Genomic DNA, 20,332 nt, shown 5'->3' with positions numbered 1-20,332 from the left:
GGTCTGGGGTCCCTGTTGGGTTTGGGGTTGCTGGTGCTGCCCTGGAGGATGTGACGTCCCCTCCTCGTGCTGTGCTGACCCAGCCTTCCTCCTCCTCCTCCTCCTCCTCCCGTGCCCAGGGCGAGGGGGAGCGCCGGCCCCTGCCCAGCCTGGCGCACCGGGTGCCGGTGCTGAACGGGCCGGTGCTGCCGGGCAGCCACTCGCCCGTGTTCATCCCCGCCGGGCTGGAGCAGCACGAGCCCCTGTCCCCCCGGCTGCAGCCCCTCATCATCCTCGAGCCCTCGGTCACACACGCCCCGCTGGTGGCAGGTGAGGGCTTGGGGGGGGGACACTGGGGACGAGGTGCTGGAGAGCGGTGCCAGGGCATGGGGGGGTGATGGGTGGCCAGGAGGGACCTCCCCGTCCTAGGGAGGGGCACTGGAAGGGGATTGTCCCGCCCTGTGGCCTCACCTGCAATTTTGGGGTGTTAGGGGCACCAAAAGATTTCTGAACTGTTCGAGAGCGACCAAAAGAGGCAGCGATGGTGGGGAAGGGCCTGGAGGGGCTGGGGGTGCTTGGTGTGTCCAGCTGGAGCAGAAGAGGCTGAGGGGAGACCTCATGGGGGTCTGCAACATCCTCAGGAGGGGCAGGCCCTGAGCTCTGCTCTGGGGGGTACCAGGGAATGGCCTGGAGGTTCAGGTTGGATTTTGGGAAAAGGTTCTTCCCCCAGAGGGTGGTTGGGCACTGAACAGGCTCCCCAGGGCAGTGGGCACAGCCCCGAGGCTGCCACAGCTCCAGGAGCGTTCAGATGATCCTCTGGGGCACAGGGTGGGATTTTGGGGGTGCCCTGGGCAGGGCTGAGGGTTGGACTCGAGGTGGTCCTGGTGGGTCCCTTCCCGCCGGGCGGGTTCTGTGGTCACTCCGAGTGAGGTGGGCACAGACAGGGCTGCTGTGGGGTGGCAGCTGGGTGTCCCCTCTGCCCCTCAGCTGTCTCCCCCTCCTGTCCCTTGCAGTGCCAGGCCTGGGCACGGTGCCCTTCCCCTTCGGCCCCTCCCTCATCCCCGCGGAGCGGCTCTCGCTGCCCGGGCACCACAAACCGCTGGGCAGGACCCGCTCGGAGCCGCTGCCCCAGAACCCCAAGGCCATCCAGCAGCACTTGGTGTACCAGCAGCACCACACCCAGTTCCTGGAGAGGCTCAAGCAGCAAACACACCTGGGCAAGGTGAGACAAGACGGGAGGAGGGATGGTCCTCGAGGGGCTGAGGGCGCTGGGTGTGTCCAGAGGGGGCTGAGGGGGGACCTCACTGGGGTCTGCAACATCCTCAGGAGGGGCAGACCCTGTGATCTGCTCTTGGGGGACCAGGGAACAGCCTGGAGCTGTGCCAGGGGGGTTAGGTTGGATTTTGGGAAAAGGTTCTTCCCCCAGAGGGTGGTTGGGCACTGAACAGGCTCCCCAGGGCGGTGGGCACAGCCCCGAGGCTGCCAGAGCTCAGGGAGGGTTTGGATGATCCTCTGGGGCACAGGGTGGGGTTTTGGGGGTGTGCTGGGCAGGGCTGAGGGCTGGACTTGGGATGGTCCTGGTGGGTCCCTTCCAACTCAGGAGGAGGTTTCTGGGGTGGCTCTGGGAGAGGCTGAGCCCTCCTGGAACGGGGTGTCCTCTTTGTGCTCTGTCCCCTCCCTGTCCCGTCTGGGTGCTCACTGTCCCCTCCCTGTCCCCTCCCTGTCCCCTCCCTGTCCCCGGGGCTGCAGCGCATGGCCAAGCCGAGCGAGAAGCCCCGGCTGCGGCAGATCCCATCCTCGGAGGACATGGAGGCCGAGGGGACCCTCCCCGAGGCTGCCCCGGAGGGCGCTGACCCTACCAGGACACGCGTGGAGCCCTCCAGGCCGGGCAGCAGCGGGAAGGAGCCCGAGAGGACGCAGAAGGTGCTGCAGCCTCAGGACGAGCTGGTCCTGCAGCAGGTCCGGGGAGGGGGCTGCCAGGGGTGGGCACAGACCCCGGGGAGGGGGGATCTGGGCAAAGGGAGGGGCACTGGGGGTGGGTTTGGAACCTCTTAACGGGATCGGGATTGGGCTGAAGGAGGGTGAGGTTGAGCTTCATGTCCCTCCCTCTGCATCGTCCCCAAACTGCTGGGCATTGTCCCCAAACTGCTGGATTTTGTCCCCAAATTGCTGGGAATCGCCCCCCAATTGCTGGATTTTGTCCCCAAATTGCTGGGAATCGCCCCCAAATTGCTGGACTTTGTTCCCCACATTGCTGGGCGTTGTCATCACACTGCCAAGCATCCGTCCCCCCAAATCGCTGAGCATTGTCCCCGAATCGCTGCTGTTCGTCCCCAAATCGCTGCTGTTTGTCCCCAAATCTCTGGTTGTTGTCCCCAGATCGCTGCTGTTGTCCCCAGATCGCTGCTGTTCGTCCCCAAATCGCTGCTGTTTGTCCCCAAATCTCTGGTTGTTGTCCCCAAATCGCTGTTTGTCCCCAGATCGCTGATCTTTGTCCCCAAATCTCTGGTTTTGTCCCCAAATCGCCGGGGTTTGTCCCCAGCCCGGCACTGCGGGGCTGAGCCAGCAGAGAGCAGCAGACACCGGGACATTGTCCCAGCTCCTCCAAACCCCCAGCACGGTTTAGGGCTGCAGGACCCCCTCCCCCGTGCCCTGCACGCCCCTCAGGGTGGTCTCTGTGCCCCCACTCCCCAGGCCTATCTGTGGGACTCGTACCAGCGGGTGCAGCAGCAGTTCCTCAAGCGCCAGCCCTTGGACCCCCCCGTGGTCCCCACGGGGCACAGACCCCTCTCCAGGGCACAGTCGTCCCCTGCCACTGCCAGCGTGTCCCTCCCTGCCCAGGACACCCCCAAGACCCTGGCCCTGCCCGTGCAGGAGCAGCCAGCAAAGCCACACTTCACCACAGGTACCTGGGGGGGCTCTGGAGGGGACCCAGGGGTGTCCCCAGGGCAACCCTGGCACCAGTCCCGGTCACTGCCAGCCCCAGGAGATGTGGGAGGGATGGGAACAAGCCTTGAGGGTCCCGAGTTTTTCTTTTGAGCTCAGGTGGCTTTTCCAAGCAGGACTTTTGGCCTCTTGGCTGCTTTCAGGGTCTGTCTCCCTTAGGAATTCAAGGCAGGATTTGCTTGGAGCGTGTTGGGATAGAGAGACCCCCTGGTTTGGGATAGAGAGACCACCTGGTTTGGGATAGAGAGGCCAACTGGTTTGGGATAGAGAGGCCCCCTGATTTGGGATAGAGAGACCCCCTGGTTTGGGATAGAGAGACCCCCTGGTTTGGGATAGAGAGACCCCCTGGTTTGGGATAGAGAGACCTGTTTTTTGGGACAGAGAGGACCATTTTTTGGGACAGAGGCTCCGTGGTTTGGGATGGAGCCCCCCCCCACACGGTTTGGGTGTGTGTGGCAGGGCTGGTGTACGACTCGGTGATGCTGAAGCACCAGTGCTCCTGTGGGGACAACAGCAACCACCCCGAGCACGCCGGGAGGATCCAGAGCATCTGGTCCCGCCTGCAGGAGCGGGGGCTGCGGGGCCGCTGCGAGGTGAGGGGGGCGGGGAGGGGGCTGAGGGTGGTCCTGGTGGGTCCTTGCCCAGCTCAGGGAATCCTGAGCTCCCTCCCAGACCCCTGGATGTCACTGGGAGGGGGTGTCCAACCCCAAACCCCCCTGTGAGGAGCAGGAGCTGAGCCCCCAGGGCTGCTGCCCTGGATGTGCCACCCTCACCCTGGGGGGAAATAGGGTGGGAGCAGCTGTGTCACCCCCCCAGCTCGGTGACAGCCCCCTCTGTGCCTCCCCCAGTGCCTGAGGGGCCGCAAGGCCACCCTGGAGGAGCTGCAGTGTGTCCACAGCGAGCGCCACGTGTTCCTCTACGGCACCAACCCCCTCAACCGCCTCAAACTGGACAATGGGAAGCTGGCAGGTGGGTCTGGGGTCCCTACAGCTCCTGGAGCACCCCCAGCAGCTCCCCTGGGTGCTGCTCCCAGCCATGGATGAGCATTCCCCCTCACCCAAGCCCCCCCTGTGTCCTCAGTGTCCCCTCTGCCCGCAGGGATCCTGTCCCAGCGGATGTTTGTGATGCTGCCCTGCGGAGGGGTGGGGGTAAGTCCTGCAGCCCTGCTTGGTTTTTAGGGGGAGGCTCCTTCCCTCCTTCCCCCCTTCCTTCCTCTCGTCCCTCAGGAGCTTCAGGACAGCGGGGAATGGCAGCCCCAGGGTGGGGGAAAGGGTCGGCTCTGGTGTGTCAGAGCTTCTCCCCGTTCTCAGGGCATCCCACCCTTGCAGGGGGTCCTTTGTGCCCCCTCACCTCGGGGACCAGCAGCCCTGAGCCCCCCCCAGGCAGGCATGGCCAAGAGCTGGGGGGGAGCTGGCAGTGGGGATGGGGTCCCAGATGGGGTCTGTGTGACCCTGGGGGTCCCAGAGGTGTCCAGAGGTCCCAGAGGTGTCCAGGGGTCCCAGAGCTGTGTGACCCTGGGGGTCCCAGAGATGTCCAGGGGTCCCTGAGCTGTGTCACCCTGGGGGTCCCAGAACTGTATCTGGGGGTCCCAGAGCTGTGTCTGGGGGTCCCCGAGCTGTACCCCCCCGTGTCACCGAGGGAGGGCAGTGGTGACATGGGGACAGCTCTCCCCTCCTCTCCAGCCCATCCCTCTGTCCCCAGCTTTGCCCTGCTGGTGTCCCTGCACTCACTGTTCCTCCTCTCTCTTCCTCCTTCCCTGTCCCTGTCCTTCCTCTCTCTCTCTTTTTCTCTCTCTCTTTTTCTCTCTCTCTCTTCCAGGAAGGGCCTCATTCCAAGCCTTCCTGCTGCCTCTCCTGGTTCTCCCGCTCTCCTCGTGCCCTGCTGGGCTCCAGCTCTGCTTTCCCTGCTCTGCCTCCCCCTCCCTGCTCTGCTCTGCCCGTGCCCCCCGCCCGGGGCAGGGGGGGCTGATCCATCGGAAGAGCCTTTGGGTGTTCCCGCCCCGCTCAAACCCCGGGGTTTGGTCGGACCCCAAAATTAATCACAGAAGGTAACGAGCCCCACGGGGTGGGGGGATGGATGGGGGTGTGGTGGCCTGGGGGCAGCAGGAGGTGACCCCCCCCACCCAATCCAGCAGTACCCAGAGGTGGGTGGTGACCCCCGTGGCACGTGGGAGGTGGCCCCAGGTGACCCCTTTGGCCACCACAAGACCAAGAGCGGCCACCACTCCCCCCAAAAGTGGCCCCCCCGTGACCGAGGTCACCCCCCCCGCCCCGTGTGACAGATGTCCCCAATCTCAGGTGGACAGTGACACCATCTGGAACGAGCTGCACTCGTCCAACGCTGCCCGCTGGGCCGCTGGCAGCGTCACCGAGCTGGCCTTCAAGGTGGCCACCAGGGAGCTCAAGGTGGGCGATGGGGAGGGGGGGCACGTGGAGTGTCACCCTGGGGGCCCGGAGTGGTGTCACCCCAGATCTGGGCACAGGGAGGGGTGGAGGGAGGGGTGGCACGGGGGGTGACAGTGGTGTGGCACTGGGGGTGTGACACAGGGTGTGACAGTGGTGTGGCACTGGGGGTGACAGTGGGGGTGTGGCACTGGGGGTGATAAGTGGGTGTGTGACAATGGGAGGTGACACTGGGGGGTGACACTGGGGGTGTGGCACTGGGGGTGACAGTGGTGTGGCACTGGGGGTCACAGGTGTGTGACACTGGGGGTGAACTGGGGGTGACACTGGGGGTGTGGCACTGGGGGTGACAGTGGTGTGGCACTGAGGGTGACAGTGGTGTGACACTGGGGGTGATAAGTGTGTGACATCAGGTGTGTGATACTGGGGGGTGACACTGGAGGTGACGGGAGTGTGACACTGGGGGTGTGACACTGAGGGTGACACTGGGGGGTGACACTGGGTGTGTGCCATGGGGGTGACACTGGGGGGTGACACCGGGGGGTGACACTGGGGTGACACTGGGTATTGTGACAGTGGGGGGTGACACTGGGGTGTGCCATGGGGGTGACACTGGGTATTGTGACACTGGGGGTGACACTGGGGTGTGCCGTGGGGGTGCCAGCCCTGTCCCCTCTGCTCTGTCCCCAGAACGGCTTTGCCGTGGTGCGGCCGCCCGGGCACCACGCCGACCCTTCCACTGCCATGTAAGGCCCCTTCCCTCCCTCGAGGAACCCCAAAAAGCGGCTCCTTGCCCCCCAGATCCCCTCCCCCGGGAGCCAGGCTGGGCAGGGAGAGCCCATCCTGCTGGAATCCCGTGGGAGGTGCCCGGGAAGGGCCCCCAGGTTGTGATTCCAGCCCCCTTTTCCCAGGGGGTTCTGCTTCTTCAACTCGGTGGCCATCGCTGCCCGGCAGCTGCAGCAGAAGGGGAAGCTCAGCAAGATCCTCATCGTGGACTGGGTGAGTGTCCCCTGTGTCCCCTGCCCTCCCCTGGCTGTCCCCAGGAGCAGCAAACCCTCCTCCTTTGCCTGGGAACAAAGGGAGCAGGAGCAGATCCTGGAGCTGGGACTTGGGGGGGGAAAACTCAGACCCAAATCCAGCTCTTGACCCAAAAACTCAGACCCAAATCAGCCTGGCACTGGGGAACACGGACCATTCTCCCCATTTTCCCGCCTCCAGGACGTTCACCACGGGAATGGGACCCAGCAGATCTTCTACAGGGACCCCGAGGTCCTTTACATCTCCCTGCACCGCCACGACGACGGCAACTTCTTCCCTGGCAGTGGAGCTGCTGACGAGGTGGGAACAGGCCCTGGGGGGGGGTCTGCAGCCCTGGGGGGGCTCTGGAGCCCTGGGGACAGAGGGGACAGCCCTGGGGACAGAGGGGACAGCCAGGATGGGGTGGGGGGGTTGAGCAGGGGGAGTGCCCTGGGAGGGGCTTGTTTCCCATCCCTGGTCCTGCCTGGGTCGCCCAGCTTGGCTCTGCTGGCACAAGATTTGGGGGGGGGTCAGGACCCCCAATCTGCCTCCTGTGGTGCAGGGAAGGGGGTCAGGACCCCCAGTCTGCCTCCTGTGATGCAGGACAATGCCCTGACACCCCCATCACGGATCACATCCCCCCCTCACCCCTCTTTTTCCCCCCCAGGTGGGCTCTGGCCCCGGCGAGGGCTTCAACGTCAACGTGGCCTGGGCTGGGGGGCTCGACCCCCCCATGGGGGACCCCGAGTACTTGGCTGCCTTCAGGTACCCTGTGTGTGTGTCCCCCCACCCCCCACCGTGTCCCTGGGGGTGTCCTGCCCTCCCTGGGGGGCTCAGCCGTGGGTTTTTGTGCCCCCTCCCCAGGACGGTGGTGATGCCCATCGCCCACGAGTTCTGCCCCGACCTCGTGCTGGTCTCTGCCGGCTTCGACGCCGCCGACGGGCACCCCCCGCCCCTGGGGGGCTACAAAGTCTCGGCCAAGTGTAAGGAAGGGGGGCTCTGGGGGGTCTTTGTGCGTTTTGGGGGGGTCTTTGCGCATTTTGGGGGTCTTTGCGCGCTTTGGGGGGGTCTTTGCGCCGTTTTGGGGCCTTCACGGGGCGATGGCTGGGGGAGGTTGTGCTGGGGGATGTGATTTTTTTGGGGGGTCAGGGGGTGGTCAGAGGGTGGCAGGGAGTGCCAGGGGCTGGGGGCTTCATGGGGTGCCAGGGAAGCTGTGCTGGGGGCTCTGGGGGTGACAAAGGGGTGCCAGGGGGGTGTCAGGGGGTGCCAGGGGATTTTGGGGTGCCAGGGTGGTGTCAGGGGTTGCTGAGGGAGTGCCAGGGGCTTTGGGGGGCAGGGGGTGACAGGGGGTGTCAGAGGGTCTCAGGGGCTGGGGGCTGTGCCAGGGACTTGGGAGGTGCCAGGAAGGTGTCAGGGCTCTGTCAGGGGTTCTCAGGGGGTCTCAGGAGGTCTCAGGGGGTCTCAGGGGGTCTCAGGGGGTGTCAGGGGGTCTCAGGGGGTGTCAGGGGGTCTCAGAGGGTCTCAGAGGGTCTCAGGGGGTCTCAGGGGCCGGGGGTTTCCTGTGCTTGTGTGAGGGCTGTTTTGGGAACTCGGGACCCTCGGGGGGTGCCCCGAGAGGGTCTCAGTTTTGGGCAGGGGGGGTCTCACAGGTGTCCCCCCCCCCAGGTTTTGGCTACATGACGAAGCAGCTGATGAGCCTGGCGGGGGGGGCCGTGGTCCTGGCCCTGGAGGGGGGGCACGACCTCACTGCCATCTGCGACGCCTCCGAGGCCTGCGTGTCTGCCCTGCTGGGCAACGAGGTGAGGGGGGGGCACCCCGGGACCCCCAGAGCCTCGATTTTATCTTAACTTTGTGATCTGAAAGATAAGGAATGTAGGAAATGTATAAAACATAGACAAGATGCAAAATATATAAAAGGTATTGAAGGTATAAAATATGTAAAAGACACGAAATCTGTAAAAGACATGAAATGGTTAAAATGTATAATAGGTATGAAATATATAAAAGATATGAAATATAAAAAAAAAATATAAAAGACCTGAAAGATATGAGAGATAAGACGTGAAAGGTATAAGATGTGTGAAATATATAAAATATACAAAATATATAAAGATACGAGAGGTAGGAAATGTATACATATATTTTTTATATTTTATATGTTATTTATTTTCTATAGATATGAAATGTATAAAACATAAATATATTTTTATATAAAATATATAATGTATAAAATATAAAAATATGACATGTATATGATATGAAATGTATAAAACATAAATATATTTTCTTATAAAATATATAATGTATAAGATATAAAAATATATTTTTATTTTATACATTTCATATCTCTCATATATAAAATATATAAAAATATGAAAGATATGAAAGGTATGATATGAAAGGTTTAAAATATATGAAAGATATAAAAGATATAAAAGACATGGAGGGTATAAAATCTCCTCCTTCCCAGCTGGATCCCCTTCCCGAGGAGAGCCTGAGGCAGAAGCCCAACCCCAACGCCGTGCGCTCCCTGGAAGCCGTGATCCAGGTCCAGAGTGAGTGTCCCGGCCTTGGGAACGCTGGGAATGTTGGGGAATGGTGGGGAGGGGCCTTTCCTGCCCTCTGCAGTGAATCCCCTGAGCTCCAAGGAGTCACTTCAGGGAATAATGGGGTGGTTGGGTTGGGAGGGACATCCCTGTGCTGGGACATCCCTGGAATATCCCTGTGCTGGAATATCCCCGTCCTGGGATACCCCTGTCCTGAGATATCCCTGTGCTGGGACATCCCTATCCTGGAATATCCCTGTCTTGGGACACCCCTGTGCTGGAATATCCCTATCCTGGAATATCCCTGTGCTGGAATATCCCTGTGCTGGAATATCCCTGTGCTGGGATATCCCTGTGCTGGGACATCCCTGTGCTGGGATATCCCTGTGCTGGGATACCCCTGTCCTGAGATATCCCTGTGCTGGGACATCCCTATCCTGGAATATCCCTGTCTTGGGACACCCCTGTGCTGGAATATCCCTATCCTGGAATATCCCTGTGCTGGGAATATCCCTGTACTGGGATATCCCTGTCTTGGGACACCCCTGTGCTGAATTATCCCTGTGCTGGGATATCCCTATCCCAAGTCACCCCTATCCCAAAACACCCTTATCCTGGGGTATCCCTGTTGTGCCACACCCCTACCTGAGCCCACCCCGTGCCCCCCGTGCCCCGCAGGCCGGTACTGGGTGGCCCTGCACCGTTTCGCCTCCAAGCTCGGCTGCTCCTTCCTGGAGGCCCAGCGGGACCACGAGGCCGACGAGGTGGAGACGGTGACGGCCCTGGCCTCGCTCTCCGTGGCCGTGATGGTGGAGAAGAGGTGAGGCCCCCGGAGCCCCTCGGCCCCTGGGGGGGCCAGCTGGTGGGTCCTGGTCTGTCCTGGGGGGTCTGGGTGCCCCTCATTCCCTGATGGATCCTGGGGTTCCATGTGGGTGCCAGCTGATGGATCCTGGTTCATCCCAGGGGGTCTGGGTGCCCCTCATTCCCTGATGGATCCTGGTTCATCCCAGCGGGTCTGGGTGCCCCTCATTCCCTGATGGATCCTGGGGTTCCATGGGGGTGCCAGCTGATGGATCCTGGTCCCTCCTGGGGGGTCTGGGTGCCCCCCCCCTTCCCTGATGGATCCTGGGGTTCCATGGGGGTGCCAGCTGATGGATCCTGGTCCCTCCTGGGGGGTCTGGGTGCCCCTCATTCCCTGATGGATCCTTGGGTTCCATGGGGATGCCAGCTGGTGGATCCTGGTTCATCCCAGGGGGTCTGGGTGCCCCTCATTCCCTGATGGATTCTGGTTCATCCCAGGGGGTCTGGGTGCCCCTCATTCCCTGATGGATCCTGGATCCATCATCCCAGAGGTCATGGGTGCCCCCTCATTCCCTGATGGATCCTGGTTCATCCCAGGGGGTCTGGGTGCCCCCCATTCCCTGATGGATCCTTGGGTTCCATGGGGATGCCAGCTGGTGGATCCTGGTCCCTCCTGGGGGCTCTGGGTGCCCCTCATTCCCTGATGGATCCTGGGGTTCCATGGGGGTGCCAGCTGATGGATCCTGGTCCCTCCTGGGGGGTCTGGGTGCCCCCCCTTCCCTGAGGGATCCTGGGGTTCCATGGGGTGCCAGCTGATGGATCCTGGTTCATCCCAGTGGGTCTGGGTGTCCCTCATTCCCTGATGGATCCTTGGGTTCCATGGGGGTGCCAGCTGATGGATCCTGGTCCATCCCGGGGGGTCTGGGTGCCCCTCATTCCCTGATGGATCCCGGTCCGTCCCGGGGGGTCTGGGTGTCCCTCATTCCCTGAGGGATCCTGGGGTTCCATGGGGGTGCCAGCTGGTGGATCCTGGTCTGTCCCGGGGGGTCTGGGTGCCCCCATTCCCTGAGGGATCCTGGGTGTCCCTCATTCCCTGTGTCCCATGGGGGTACCAGCTGATGAATCCTGGTCCATCCCGGGGGGTCTGGGTGCCCCTCATTCCCTGATGGATCCTGGTTCATCTCAGTGGGTCTGGGTGCCCCTCATTCCCTGATGGATCCTGGGTGCCCCTCATTCCCTGGGCCCAGCTGGGCAGGAATTTGGGATGCTCTGGGATTCCTGCAGGAGGCCCTGGGGGGTGGAGGGGGAGCCTGTCCCGTGTCCCACCAGGAATCCTCACGGGAATCCTCACTGGTGTTTCTCCCTCTCAGGGCGCCCGAGGAGCCGATGGAGGAGGAGGAGCCCATGGCCCAGTGACAGTGGGGACTGTCCCCTGCCCCAGGACCTGCCCTTCCCTCCTGCCTTCCCCTCGGCCTCCTCATCCTCACTCCCCGAAGCCGAGGAAGGGCCTGGACTCTCGGAAGGGACAATTCCTGCAGCCCCCCCGGGGCCGTGCCCATCGCTGGGGACCGAGGGAGGGGCACCAGCCCCCTCCCAAACCCGGACTGTGCCCGCAGAGACCCCAAACCCGGGCCCCAAAACCCCTCTGGGGGGGTGGCAGGGCCCCCAACCCCTCCGGCTGAGCGGATGGATGCAGATCCCGGGATCTCCGTGGGAAGGGGCGGATCCTTGTCCCGGGATCTCCGTGGGAAGGGGCGGATCCTTGTCCCGGGATGTCCCCCAGGGAAGGAAGGGCTGGCTGTGGGGGTGGATGGTGGTGGTTCCTGGAGCTCCTGGAGCTCCTGGAGCTCCTCTCCAGCCCGGGACCAGCAGGGATGGGACCTCCCTGTGCCTCCTCCCAGGATTTCCCGGCTCCCCTCCCTCCGGAGCGTGGCCATGGGCACGGGTGGGATGTTTTGGGGGGCTTTGGGGACACTTGGGGACCATCCCCTGCCCACAGGTCACCCCTGTGACCCCCTTTTCACCCCCACCCCCTCCCAAACCTGTGGACCCCAATTTTGCACTATGGACCTGGACGTGTGTGAACCTGAGCTCCTCCTTCCTCTCTTCCCCCTGGGAATTCCGGGATCCGACTCCTCCATGGGGAGCTCTGAGGAGCCCTGGAGGGATGGAGTCCCTCCCCCAAAAATCCCAGCCCAGTCACCCCTCCAGCTGAGCTCCCAAAAAAAAGCCCCTTCTTGGGGTGCTCAGGAACTCCAGGGATGCCCCAAATCCCCCAAATCCAGGGGGCTCACAGGGACAGGGGGGACCCCCCAAAATTGGGTGTCCATCCCCTTTTCCCTTGTTCCCACCTCTCCCAGAGCCACGGGGAGCATTCCCTGTGTGTGTCCCCCCCCCACTGGTGTCCCCAAGGGTTATCCCACCAGGATGGGGCCCTGCTGGGATTTTGGGGAGGGGGTGGGACAAAGGGGAGGGGGGGCAGGGCCGGGTCCTGCTGCAGCAGGAGGAGATTCTTTTTTTTGTCCAGCACAGGGAGGAGATTTTGTAAAAAAAAAAAACCAAAAACCAAAAAGAAACAACAAAAAGGAGAAATTAAAAAAAAAAAAACTAAAAAAGCAAAAAATCCCACAAAAAAACAAAGAAAAAAAAATAAAAACCAAACCACACACACACACAAAAAAAAGGACTTTGGAAAAAAAAATAAACCATTTGTGTGTCTCTGGTTGGGCTCCAAGAGGGACCCCAGGGATGGGGAGGGTGGTTTGTGGGGATGGTTTTTGGGGGTTTTCCTCCACCAAAACCACAAAGATTTGAAAGGTCTGAACATCCCCAGGTCCATTTTTTCTTCCCCCAAACACTCCCACCCCCCCAAATTTCTGGGTCTTTGCTAAACCCATCTGTGATCCCGACTGTGACCACTGAAAAACCCCCAAAATCCAGTTCAAATCCTTTCCTTAGGGTGATGTTTTGCCTGTTTTAAGGATTTTGCTTGTTCTGGATATAAGGATTTATTTATTTATTTATTCCTTAAGCACCACTTAAAAATAATTTTTAAAAAATATTTTTACCTTCTGAAAAAACAAACAAACAAACCAACCAACCAGAACCCAAAGAAATTAAGGTTGGAAACCAGAGTCTCTGTCCCCCAAATAGGGTTTTCCCATTTATTTCAAAAGCACAATTTTTTAAATTATTTATTTATTTTTGAAAGAAAACTTTCATTTGTAGCAGGTTTTTAAAAGAAAAATTTGTATTTTTAAAGGGGATTCCTTTTTCCAGCTGCAAAATCCTTCGCCTGCCCCAAATCCCCCCCTCTTTTTCCCCTCCCACTGCCCTTCCCAAGGTGATCCCGAGGCAGGGAGAGCCTCGGGATTCCTGGAATTCCCAGGGAAAACCATGGGCAGGCAGTCGGGGCTGTACTGGTGTATTTGTGCAGGGCTTGGCACGTGGAATTCCAGGATATCCCAACCCATCCCACCCCATCCCAAACCTTCCCCCCACATCCCAAACCTTCCCCCGAGGTGCAAACTGGGAAAAAACGGGAATAAACCGGGAAAAAACGGGATTTGATATTTACACACACACAGAGAAAGCTGAGGAGGAGGAAGAGGAATTCCAGGGATAAAACACCGGGATTGGAGGGGAGGAGCTGCTCGGGGGAGGGGTTTGGAGCCAGGAAAAGCAATTTAAAAAGGAAAGAGGAACCCCTTGGAGATGCAGGACCAGGCTGGGAGGTCCTGGGGATGTTGGGGTGGGAAAAGAAACCCCCGGGAAATGCAGGTCCTGGAGGCTTTGGGTGGGAAAAGAAACCCCCCTGGAGATGCAGGAGCAGGAGATTCCCAGCCAAACTCCCCAGGCTCAGCTCCCTCTTCCTCCAAGAAGCTCCCCTTATCCCTGCTCTGCCCCCCCACCCCTGGGACACCCCCCTGGCCACGATTTTGGGGTGGCAGAAGCTCCAACCCCCCCCCCCTTTAAAACCTGAGGAGCACCCAAGTCCTTCCCCTCCCTCCCTCCTCCAACACCCCCGGGGGGGGAAAAGCCAACAGGACCAGCCCCTCTCTGTGGGAGCTCCTCCCCAGGGCTCCCTGCTGCCCCTTCCCGGGATTTGGGGGGTCCTGGGGGGGTCAGAAGGGCCCGGGGGGGGTCAGAAGTCGCTCAGGATGCTGATGTCGGCGAACTCGGCGCGGTAGCGGCGCGAGTAGAGGCTGAGCAGGAAGGCCCATTTGAGGGCCATGAAGCTCCACACACTCGACAGGTAATAACTCCTGGGGTCAGTCAGGGCTGCCAGGGACAAGGAAAAGCCAGGGGTGTGGTTAAAATCCCCGGTTTGCCCTCAATCCCAGCTCCTGGGAGCTCTGAAATGCCGTTTACCCCTCGCTCCCAGCCTTAAAACCCCCATTTCTCCCTCGGCCTCCCAGCCTCTGGGAGCTTTAAAATCCTACTTGTCCCTTACTTCCAGCTCCTGGGAGCATTAAAATGCCTTTTTATTCCTCATTCCCAGCTCCTGGGAGCTTTAAAATCCCATCTCTCCCTCATTCCCAGCTCCTGGGAGCTTTAAAATCCCATCTCTCCCTCATTCCCAGCTCCTGGGAGCTTTGCAGCTGGAAGCACATGGGCTGAATTCTTGTTGGAATTCCAGTTTGAATTCCAGTTTTAAATTCTTGTTGGAATCCCAGTTCCTTGTTGGAACCCCAGTTTGAGTTCTTGTTGGAATTCCAGTTATAAATTCTTGTTGGAATCCCAATTCATTGTTGGAACCCCAGTTGGAATTCTTACTGGAATCCCAGTCTGAATTCCTGTTGGAATCCCAATACGTTTTTGGAATCCCAGTCTGAATTCTTGCTGGAATTCCAGTTCTTCATTTGTTTTCCCAGTCTGAATTCTTGCTGGAATTCCAGTTTGAATTCCAGTTTAAATTCTTGTTGGAATTCCAGTTTAAATTCATGTTGGAATTCCAGTTTTAATTCCTGCTGGAATCCCAATTCATTGCTGGGATCCCAGTCTGAAATCCTTGCTGGAATCCCAGTCTGAACTCTCATTTGAATTCCAGTCTAAATTCCTGCTGGAATCCCACTTCATTGCTGGAATCCCAGTCTGAAATCCTTGCTGGGACCCCAATCTGAATCCTGGTTGGAATTCCAGCTGTTCCCTGGGCAAACCAGCCCTGCAGAACCTGGGACTGCCAATCCAGGGCTGACCCTTTGGAACTGTGGCCTCAGAAATGGAACCAGAGCCCCCCCCTGGTCCCCCAAACCCCCTCCCAGTGCCCCCAGTACTCACACTGGTGCTGGGTGATGGCCAGGGCGAGGAAGGCACAGAATCCCAGCAGGGAGAGGGCGCAGAAGAAGATCCCGACGCCCAGGAAGAACCTGAGGCCCTTTAACCAGGTCCTCCAGTAATCCTGCACATACATCACATGGGTCAGAAGGGCCCAGAGCGCCAGGACACCTGCCCGGGGCAGAGCGAGGCCGTCAGGGGGGCACCCGGGGGTGGGCACGGCCGGCACTGCCACCCCCGGGCACCTGGGAGCAGCTGGGGGCAGCTGGGAGCAACTGGGAGCAACTGGGAGCAACTGGGAGCAACTGGAAGAAAGTGGGAGCAACTGGGAGCAGCTGGGAGAAGGTGGGAGCAACTGGGATTCAGTGGGATCCAGGTTGGCACAGGCTGGACTGGGACAGGTTGGGTTGGAAAGGCTGGAGTGGGACAGGTTGGAGTGGGACAGGTTGGGTTGGAAAGGCTGGAGTGGGACAGGTTGGAGTGGGACAGGTTGGATTGGGAAGGTTGGAGTGGGACAGGTTGGATGGGACAGGTGGATTGGCACAGGTTGGATGGGACAAGTTGGGTTGGAAAGGTTGGATTGGCACAGGTTGGAGTGGCACAGGTTGGAGTGGCACAGGTTGGACTGGAAAGGTTGGATTGGAAAGGTTGGATTGGACAGGTTGAGTTGGAAAGGTTGGAGTGGACAGGGTGAGTTGGAAAAGTTGGAGTGGGACAGGTTGGATGGCACAGGTTGGGTTGGAAAGGTTGGATGGGACAGGTGGATTGGCACAGGTTGGATGGTACAGGCTGGGTTGGCACAGGTTGGGTTGGAAAGGTTGGAGTGGGACAGGTTGGGTTGGGAAGGTTGGATGGCACAGGTTGGAGTGGGACAGGTTGGGCTGGAAAGGTTGGATTGGGACAGGTTGAGTTGGAAAGGTTGGACTGGAAAGGTTGGATGGGACAGGGTGGGTTTGAGCCAGGACAGGCCCTACCACCCCATCCCCTCCAGGATTCCCCTCCCCAGCCACATTCCCTGCCTTGGGACCCTCAGGATTCCCATCCTGGGGTTCCCAAGGTGATCTCCAGCCCCTGGGGCTCTGTGGATGATCCCAAGGAGACCTTTTGGAACTGTGGGGCTGCCCAAGGACCAGCCCTGTAGTGTCACCTCTCCCCAAACCTGCCCTTCCTCACCCCCACTTCCCCCTCCAGTCATCCCAACCCACAACTTCCCCCAAAAAAGGGGAACTTGGTGTTCCCCCGTCAGCACAACCCCCCTGAGCCACCTCAGGTGACTCAGCAGGATTTATCTGAGCTGCTGAGTCAAGTTTTTGGGTGTTCCCACCCCAAAAAGTGCTGCTGCTGGGGTGGGAGGAGCACGTGAGTGCCTCGAGCCCTGACCCAGCGCTCCAGGGCAGCCAAAACATCCCAAAAACATCCCAAAATATCGCTGTGACTCAGCAGAAAATGCCCTGGGAGACCCTGGGGGCCTGGGCTGGTCCCACCCAGCTGGGGGCACCACGGGCAGGGGGAGGGGGAAGAACATCCCTCCCTTCCTGTTATCCCAGGGGGTGTCTCCAGATCCCAGGACTTGTCCCAGTCCAAATTATCCAACCCAAATTATTCAACCTATCTAATCCAACCTGTCCAGTCCAACCTTTCCAGTCCAACCTGTCCCAGTCCAAATTATCCAATCCAAATTGTCCCAGTCCAACCTGTCCCAATCCAAATTATCCAACCCAACCTGCCCCAACCCAACCTGTCCCAATCCAAATTATCCAACCAAACCTGTCCCAACCCAACCTGTCCCAATCCAAATTATCCAACCCAACCTGTCCCAACCCAACCTTTCCAGTCCAACCTGTCCCAAATTATTCAGTTCAGCCCAGCCCAGCCCAGCCCAGCCCTCAGCTGGCACAGCTTCTTAAAAAAAAAAATCAAGTTTTGGACCAGTTTTTGCTGGAAAAGGAAACAAAAGTCATGCCCTGTTTGAAGCCTGGGATGAGGAACTGCAGGACCTTCGGGTTTTCCACCTCAGGTGAAAAATCTGCCCCCCCAAAATCTCCTCTCCCCCCCAGGGCAGCTCTTTGCCCTTGTCCCAGCAGCAAAGCCCGAGCCAGCAGCTGAGTTTGGCAGCTCCAGTTACACCCTGGATTAAAATAACCCCAAACCCTCCCAGCCCTCCCCAAAAACCACGGATCTGCCTGGATTTACCCCCACACACTCTCCAATCACAGCATTCCCAAGGGGGGGAATTCCCTCGAAAATCAAACACTGAAAGGATCCCAAAACTCCAGGAAAAGGAAAAGAAGCAGGTGGGAAACAAGCTCAGCCAGCAGGACCCGGACAGAGATCCCAGGGAGGGACAATAAAGGGGCAAGGGAGGCCAAAGAAATGCCCAAATAAACAGCAAAACATGGAGTTATTCTGTCAGGAGCAGCCTGGTCCTGATCCCAGAATCCTGATCCTGATCCCAGCATCCTGACCCTGATCCCAGCATCCTGATCCTGATCCCAGCATCCTGATCCCAGCATCCTGATCCCAGCATCCTGACCCTGATCCCAGAATCCTGACCCTGATCCCAGCATCCTGACCCTGATCCCAGAATCCTGACCCTGATCCCAGAATCCTGACCCTGATCCCAGCATCCTGACCCTGATCCCAGCATCCTGATCCTGATCCCAGTATCCTGATCCTGATCCCAGCATTCTGATCCCAGCAGCTCTGGGACCAGCACTCTGATGCCCCCTCAGCCCCACTGACCCCTCACACCCTTCTGAGCCCTCCCAACCCGGGTGAAGGGTCTTCCCAGCCCCCACTGACCCCCTATCCCTAGGGAAGGGTCTCCCCAGCCCCCTGACACCCCCAACATCCCCTGAGACGCCCCCAGCCCTATTTCCACCCTAGGGAAGGGTGGTCCCAGCCCTATTTGCACCCTGACACCCCCTGTCACCTTCCCCCATCCCCAGGGAAGGGTCTCCCCACCTCCCTGACCCCCCCATCCCTGGTGCAGTGTCCCCACCCCACTGACCCCCCGACCTAGGGAAGGGTCTCCCCACCCCACTGACCCACCCAAGCCCTAGGGAAGAGTCTCTCCAGCTCCCCCATCCCCAGGGAAGGGTCTATCAACCCCACTGACCCCCATCCCATCCCTGGGGCAGTTTCCTCCATCCCCCGTTCCCGTGTCACCCCTGGGCGCGTACCCACCAGTCCCCCATCCACATTCCGTGTCTCATCCCCGTGCTGTGTCCCCCATCCGTGGGGCAGTGTCTCCTGCTCATTCCGTGTCCTGTCTCCGTGCCGTGTCCCCCATCCGTGGGGCGGTGTCCCCATCGTGGGCGGTGTCCCATCCGTGGGGCAGTGCCCCCGTGCCTGTGTCCATCCCGTTCCTGTGTCCCCGTGCCGCTCCCGTGTCCCCGGCCGTACGCCAGTCCCTCCGTCCCCAGTCCCTGGGCTGTACCTGCCAGTCCCCATCCACTTCCCGTGTCCCCCATCCTTGGGCAGTGTCCCCCTCCATCCTCGTGTCCCTGGGCCGTACCCGCCAGCCCCCCCATCCTTTGGGCAGTGTCCCCCTCCATCCCGTGTCCCCCGGGCCGTACCCGACAGCCCCCCCATCCTTTGGGCAGTGTCCCCCCCTCCATCCCCGTGTCCCCCGGGTCGTACCCGACAGCCCCCCCGCCGCCGCCGTTCCGGGCTGGCGCAGGGCGGGCACGACGCTCCAGGCGCAGAACACCGAGAGCCCGCTCAGCGCCCCGAACGCCGCGTAGGCCACGCGGAGCGCCAGGGCCGCGCTCAGCGCCATGGCCGACCGGGCGGGCACCGGGGCGGCCGCCGACAACACGCCCTGCCCGTGTCACCCGCACCACCCGCCGGGACCGCCCACCGGGAGCGGGGCACACCCACGGGGCCGCCCATGGAAGCGGGACACACCCACGGGGCCGCCCATGGAACCGGGACACACCCACGGGGCCGCCCACGGAACCGGGACACAGCCACGGGGCCGCCCACCGGGACCGGGAATCGCCCCCGGTACTGCCCGTGGCACCGGGACAGGCACCGGGACACAGCCCCGGGACCGCCCGTGGCACCGGGACAGGCACCGGGACACAGCCCCGGGAGCATCCGTGGCACCGGGAACCGCCCCCGGTACTGCCCGTGGTACCGGGACAGACCCCCGGTACTGCCCACCGGGACCAGGACACACCCCCGGTATCGCCCACGGGGACAGCGAACCGCCCCCGGTACCGCCCATGGCATCGGATACCGCCCCGGTACCGCCCACGGCACCGGGACACACCCCGGGCAGTGCCCCGGTGACATCCCCCCGGTACTGCCCGTGGCATCGGATACCGCCCCCGGTACTGCCCACGGGGACCGGGACAGGGAACCGGGACACAGCCCGGGCAGCGCCCACCGGGACAGGGACCGGGAACCGCCCCCGGGACCGCCCGTGGCACCGGGACAGGGAACCGGGACAGCGAATCGCCCACCGGGCACCGGGACGGGGAACCGGGACAGGGAACCGGGACAAGGACACGCCCACTGGGAGCGGGACACGCCCACCCAAACATGGACACGCCCACGCCCCGACACAGCGCGCCCCCTGGCGGGCGGGAGGACCGAGGGCAGCGCTAAGGGGGGGACGCGGAGGGGACAATGGGGAGACGTGGTGGGGACAAGGGGGGGCTGGGGGCGCGTGCGTGGGGCCGTGGGGGACACAGGGGAAGAGAATTCCAGTGGGGATGGGGGCAGGAATGGGATTTTCCCGCCTTATTTGTCGTCCCTAATGAGTGGCGTTCCTGGGGGGCTGCGGGGCCGGACGGAGCCTGGGGATCCTCTCCCTGCTCCGTCCCAGCTCCTGGTGGGTTTTCCTGGGTTTTCCCGATCCAGGCTCTTCCAAGATGATATTCCCAGGAGTGGGAAAGCTGGAGCAGTCCCTGCTCTAGGTGGCAGCAGCTCCTTCCCTTTCTCCTGGCACAACATCTCCCCTTCCCTCCTCCTCATCCATCTCCCCTTTCTCTCCTAGTCCTCCATCTCCCCTTCCCTCCTCCTCCTCCTCCTCCCTCTCCCCTTCCCTCAGGCAGGTCCTGGCTGCCTCCACCTGCGCTGATGGTGCCTTTTCAAGCGGAAAAACCTCGAGATCAGCAAAAAAAACACCCTCCCTCTTCCTGCTGTTTGCGCAGCCACCCCCAGGAATTCGGCTGCTCCCGCACGTCCCCGGAGCTCCCAGTCAGCTCTTCCAGGACAAAAAACAGGTGGAATCAGCTCCAGCCCTGACTCTCTTCCTGCCAATTCCCCTGGGGGGAGTTTGGAGGTGACTCGAGTGGTGTCACCCCCACCCTGCTGACTCTGCTGCCTGCAAGGGTTTGGGGAAGGGTTTGGGAA

The 20,332-nt window shown here is 60.7% G+C and overlaps 2 protein-coding genes and 1 long non-coding RNA gene across 4 annotated transcripts in view; 2 read left to right on the top strand and 1 right to left on the bottom strand.

The window, feature by feature from the left end:
- Positions 1–11,625, top strand: part of HDAC7 (histone deacetylase 7) — a 51,538-nt gene extending 39,913 nt beyond the window's left edge. For both annotated transcript variants that reach the window (XM_050331051.1, XM_050331052.1), the window contains exons 9-25: positions 120–309; positions 993–1,201; positions 1,729–1,938; positions 2,674–2,884; positions 3,385–3,518; positions 3,774–3,894; positions 4,024–4,073; positions 5,223–5,330; positions 6,018–6,073; positions 6,239–6,326; positions 6,546–6,665; positions 7,012–7,109; positions 7,209–7,327; positions 8,010–8,143; positions 8,815–8,899; positions 9,569–9,710; positions 11,062–11,625. In XM_050331051.1, the coding sequence (XP_050187008.1) occupies positions 120–309; positions 993–1,201; positions 1,729–1,938; positions 2,674–2,884; positions 3,385–3,518; positions 3,774–3,894; positions 4,024–4,073; positions 5,223–5,330; positions 6,018–6,073; positions 6,239–6,326; positions 6,546–6,665; positions 7,012–7,109; positions 7,209–7,327; positions 8,010–8,143; positions 8,815–8,899; positions 9,569–9,710; positions 11,062–11,107 (2,121 nt within the window). In that variant the 3' untranslated portion in view covers positions 11,108–11,625. The remainder of the gene's footprint in view (positions 1–119; positions 310–992; positions 1,202–1,728; positions 1,939–2,673; positions 2,885–3,384; positions 3,519–3,773; positions 3,895–4,023; positions 4,074–5,222; positions 5,331–6,017; positions 6,074–6,238; positions 6,327–6,545; positions 6,666–7,011; positions 7,110–7,208; positions 7,328–8,009; positions 8,144–8,814; positions 8,900–9,568; positions 9,711–11,061) is intronic.
- Positions 11,626–13,679: 2,054 nt separating this feature from the next.
- On the bottom strand, positions 13,680–18,809 carry SLC48A1 (solute carrier family 48 member 1). Its single transcript, XM_050331055.1, has 3 exons — positions 18,611–18,809; positions 14,972–15,139; positions 13,680–13,972 (listed from the first exon to the last, which is right to left on the bottom strand). Exons 1-3 carry the CDS (start codon positions 18,747–18,749, stop codon positions 13,836–13,838), a joined length of 444 nt encoding a protein of 147 aa, XP_050187012.1. The 5' UTR covers positions 18,750–18,809; the 3' UTR covers positions 13,680–13,835.
- Positions 15,399–15,886, top strand: LOC126648268 (uncharacterized). Its single transcript, XR_007630774.1, has 3 exons — positions 15,399–15,442; positions 15,487–15,528; positions 15,873–15,886. It is a non-coding gene; the product is annotated as an uncharacterized LOC126648268 (long non-coding RNA).
- Positions 18,810–20,332: the final 1,523 nt, after the last annotated feature.

The sequence above is a fragment of the Myiozetetes cayanensis genome, unplaced genomic scaffold (assembly GCF_022539395.1).
Source record: "Myiozetetes cayanensis isolate MyiCay16 unplaced genomic scaffold, myiCay2020 scf47, whole genome shotgun sequence".
Taxonomy (NCBI): Eukaryota; Metazoa; Chordata; class Aves; order Passeriformes; family Tyrannidae; genus Myiozetetes; species Myiozetetes cayanensis.
This window is presented reverse-complemented; position numbering and strand designations above follow the sequence as displayed.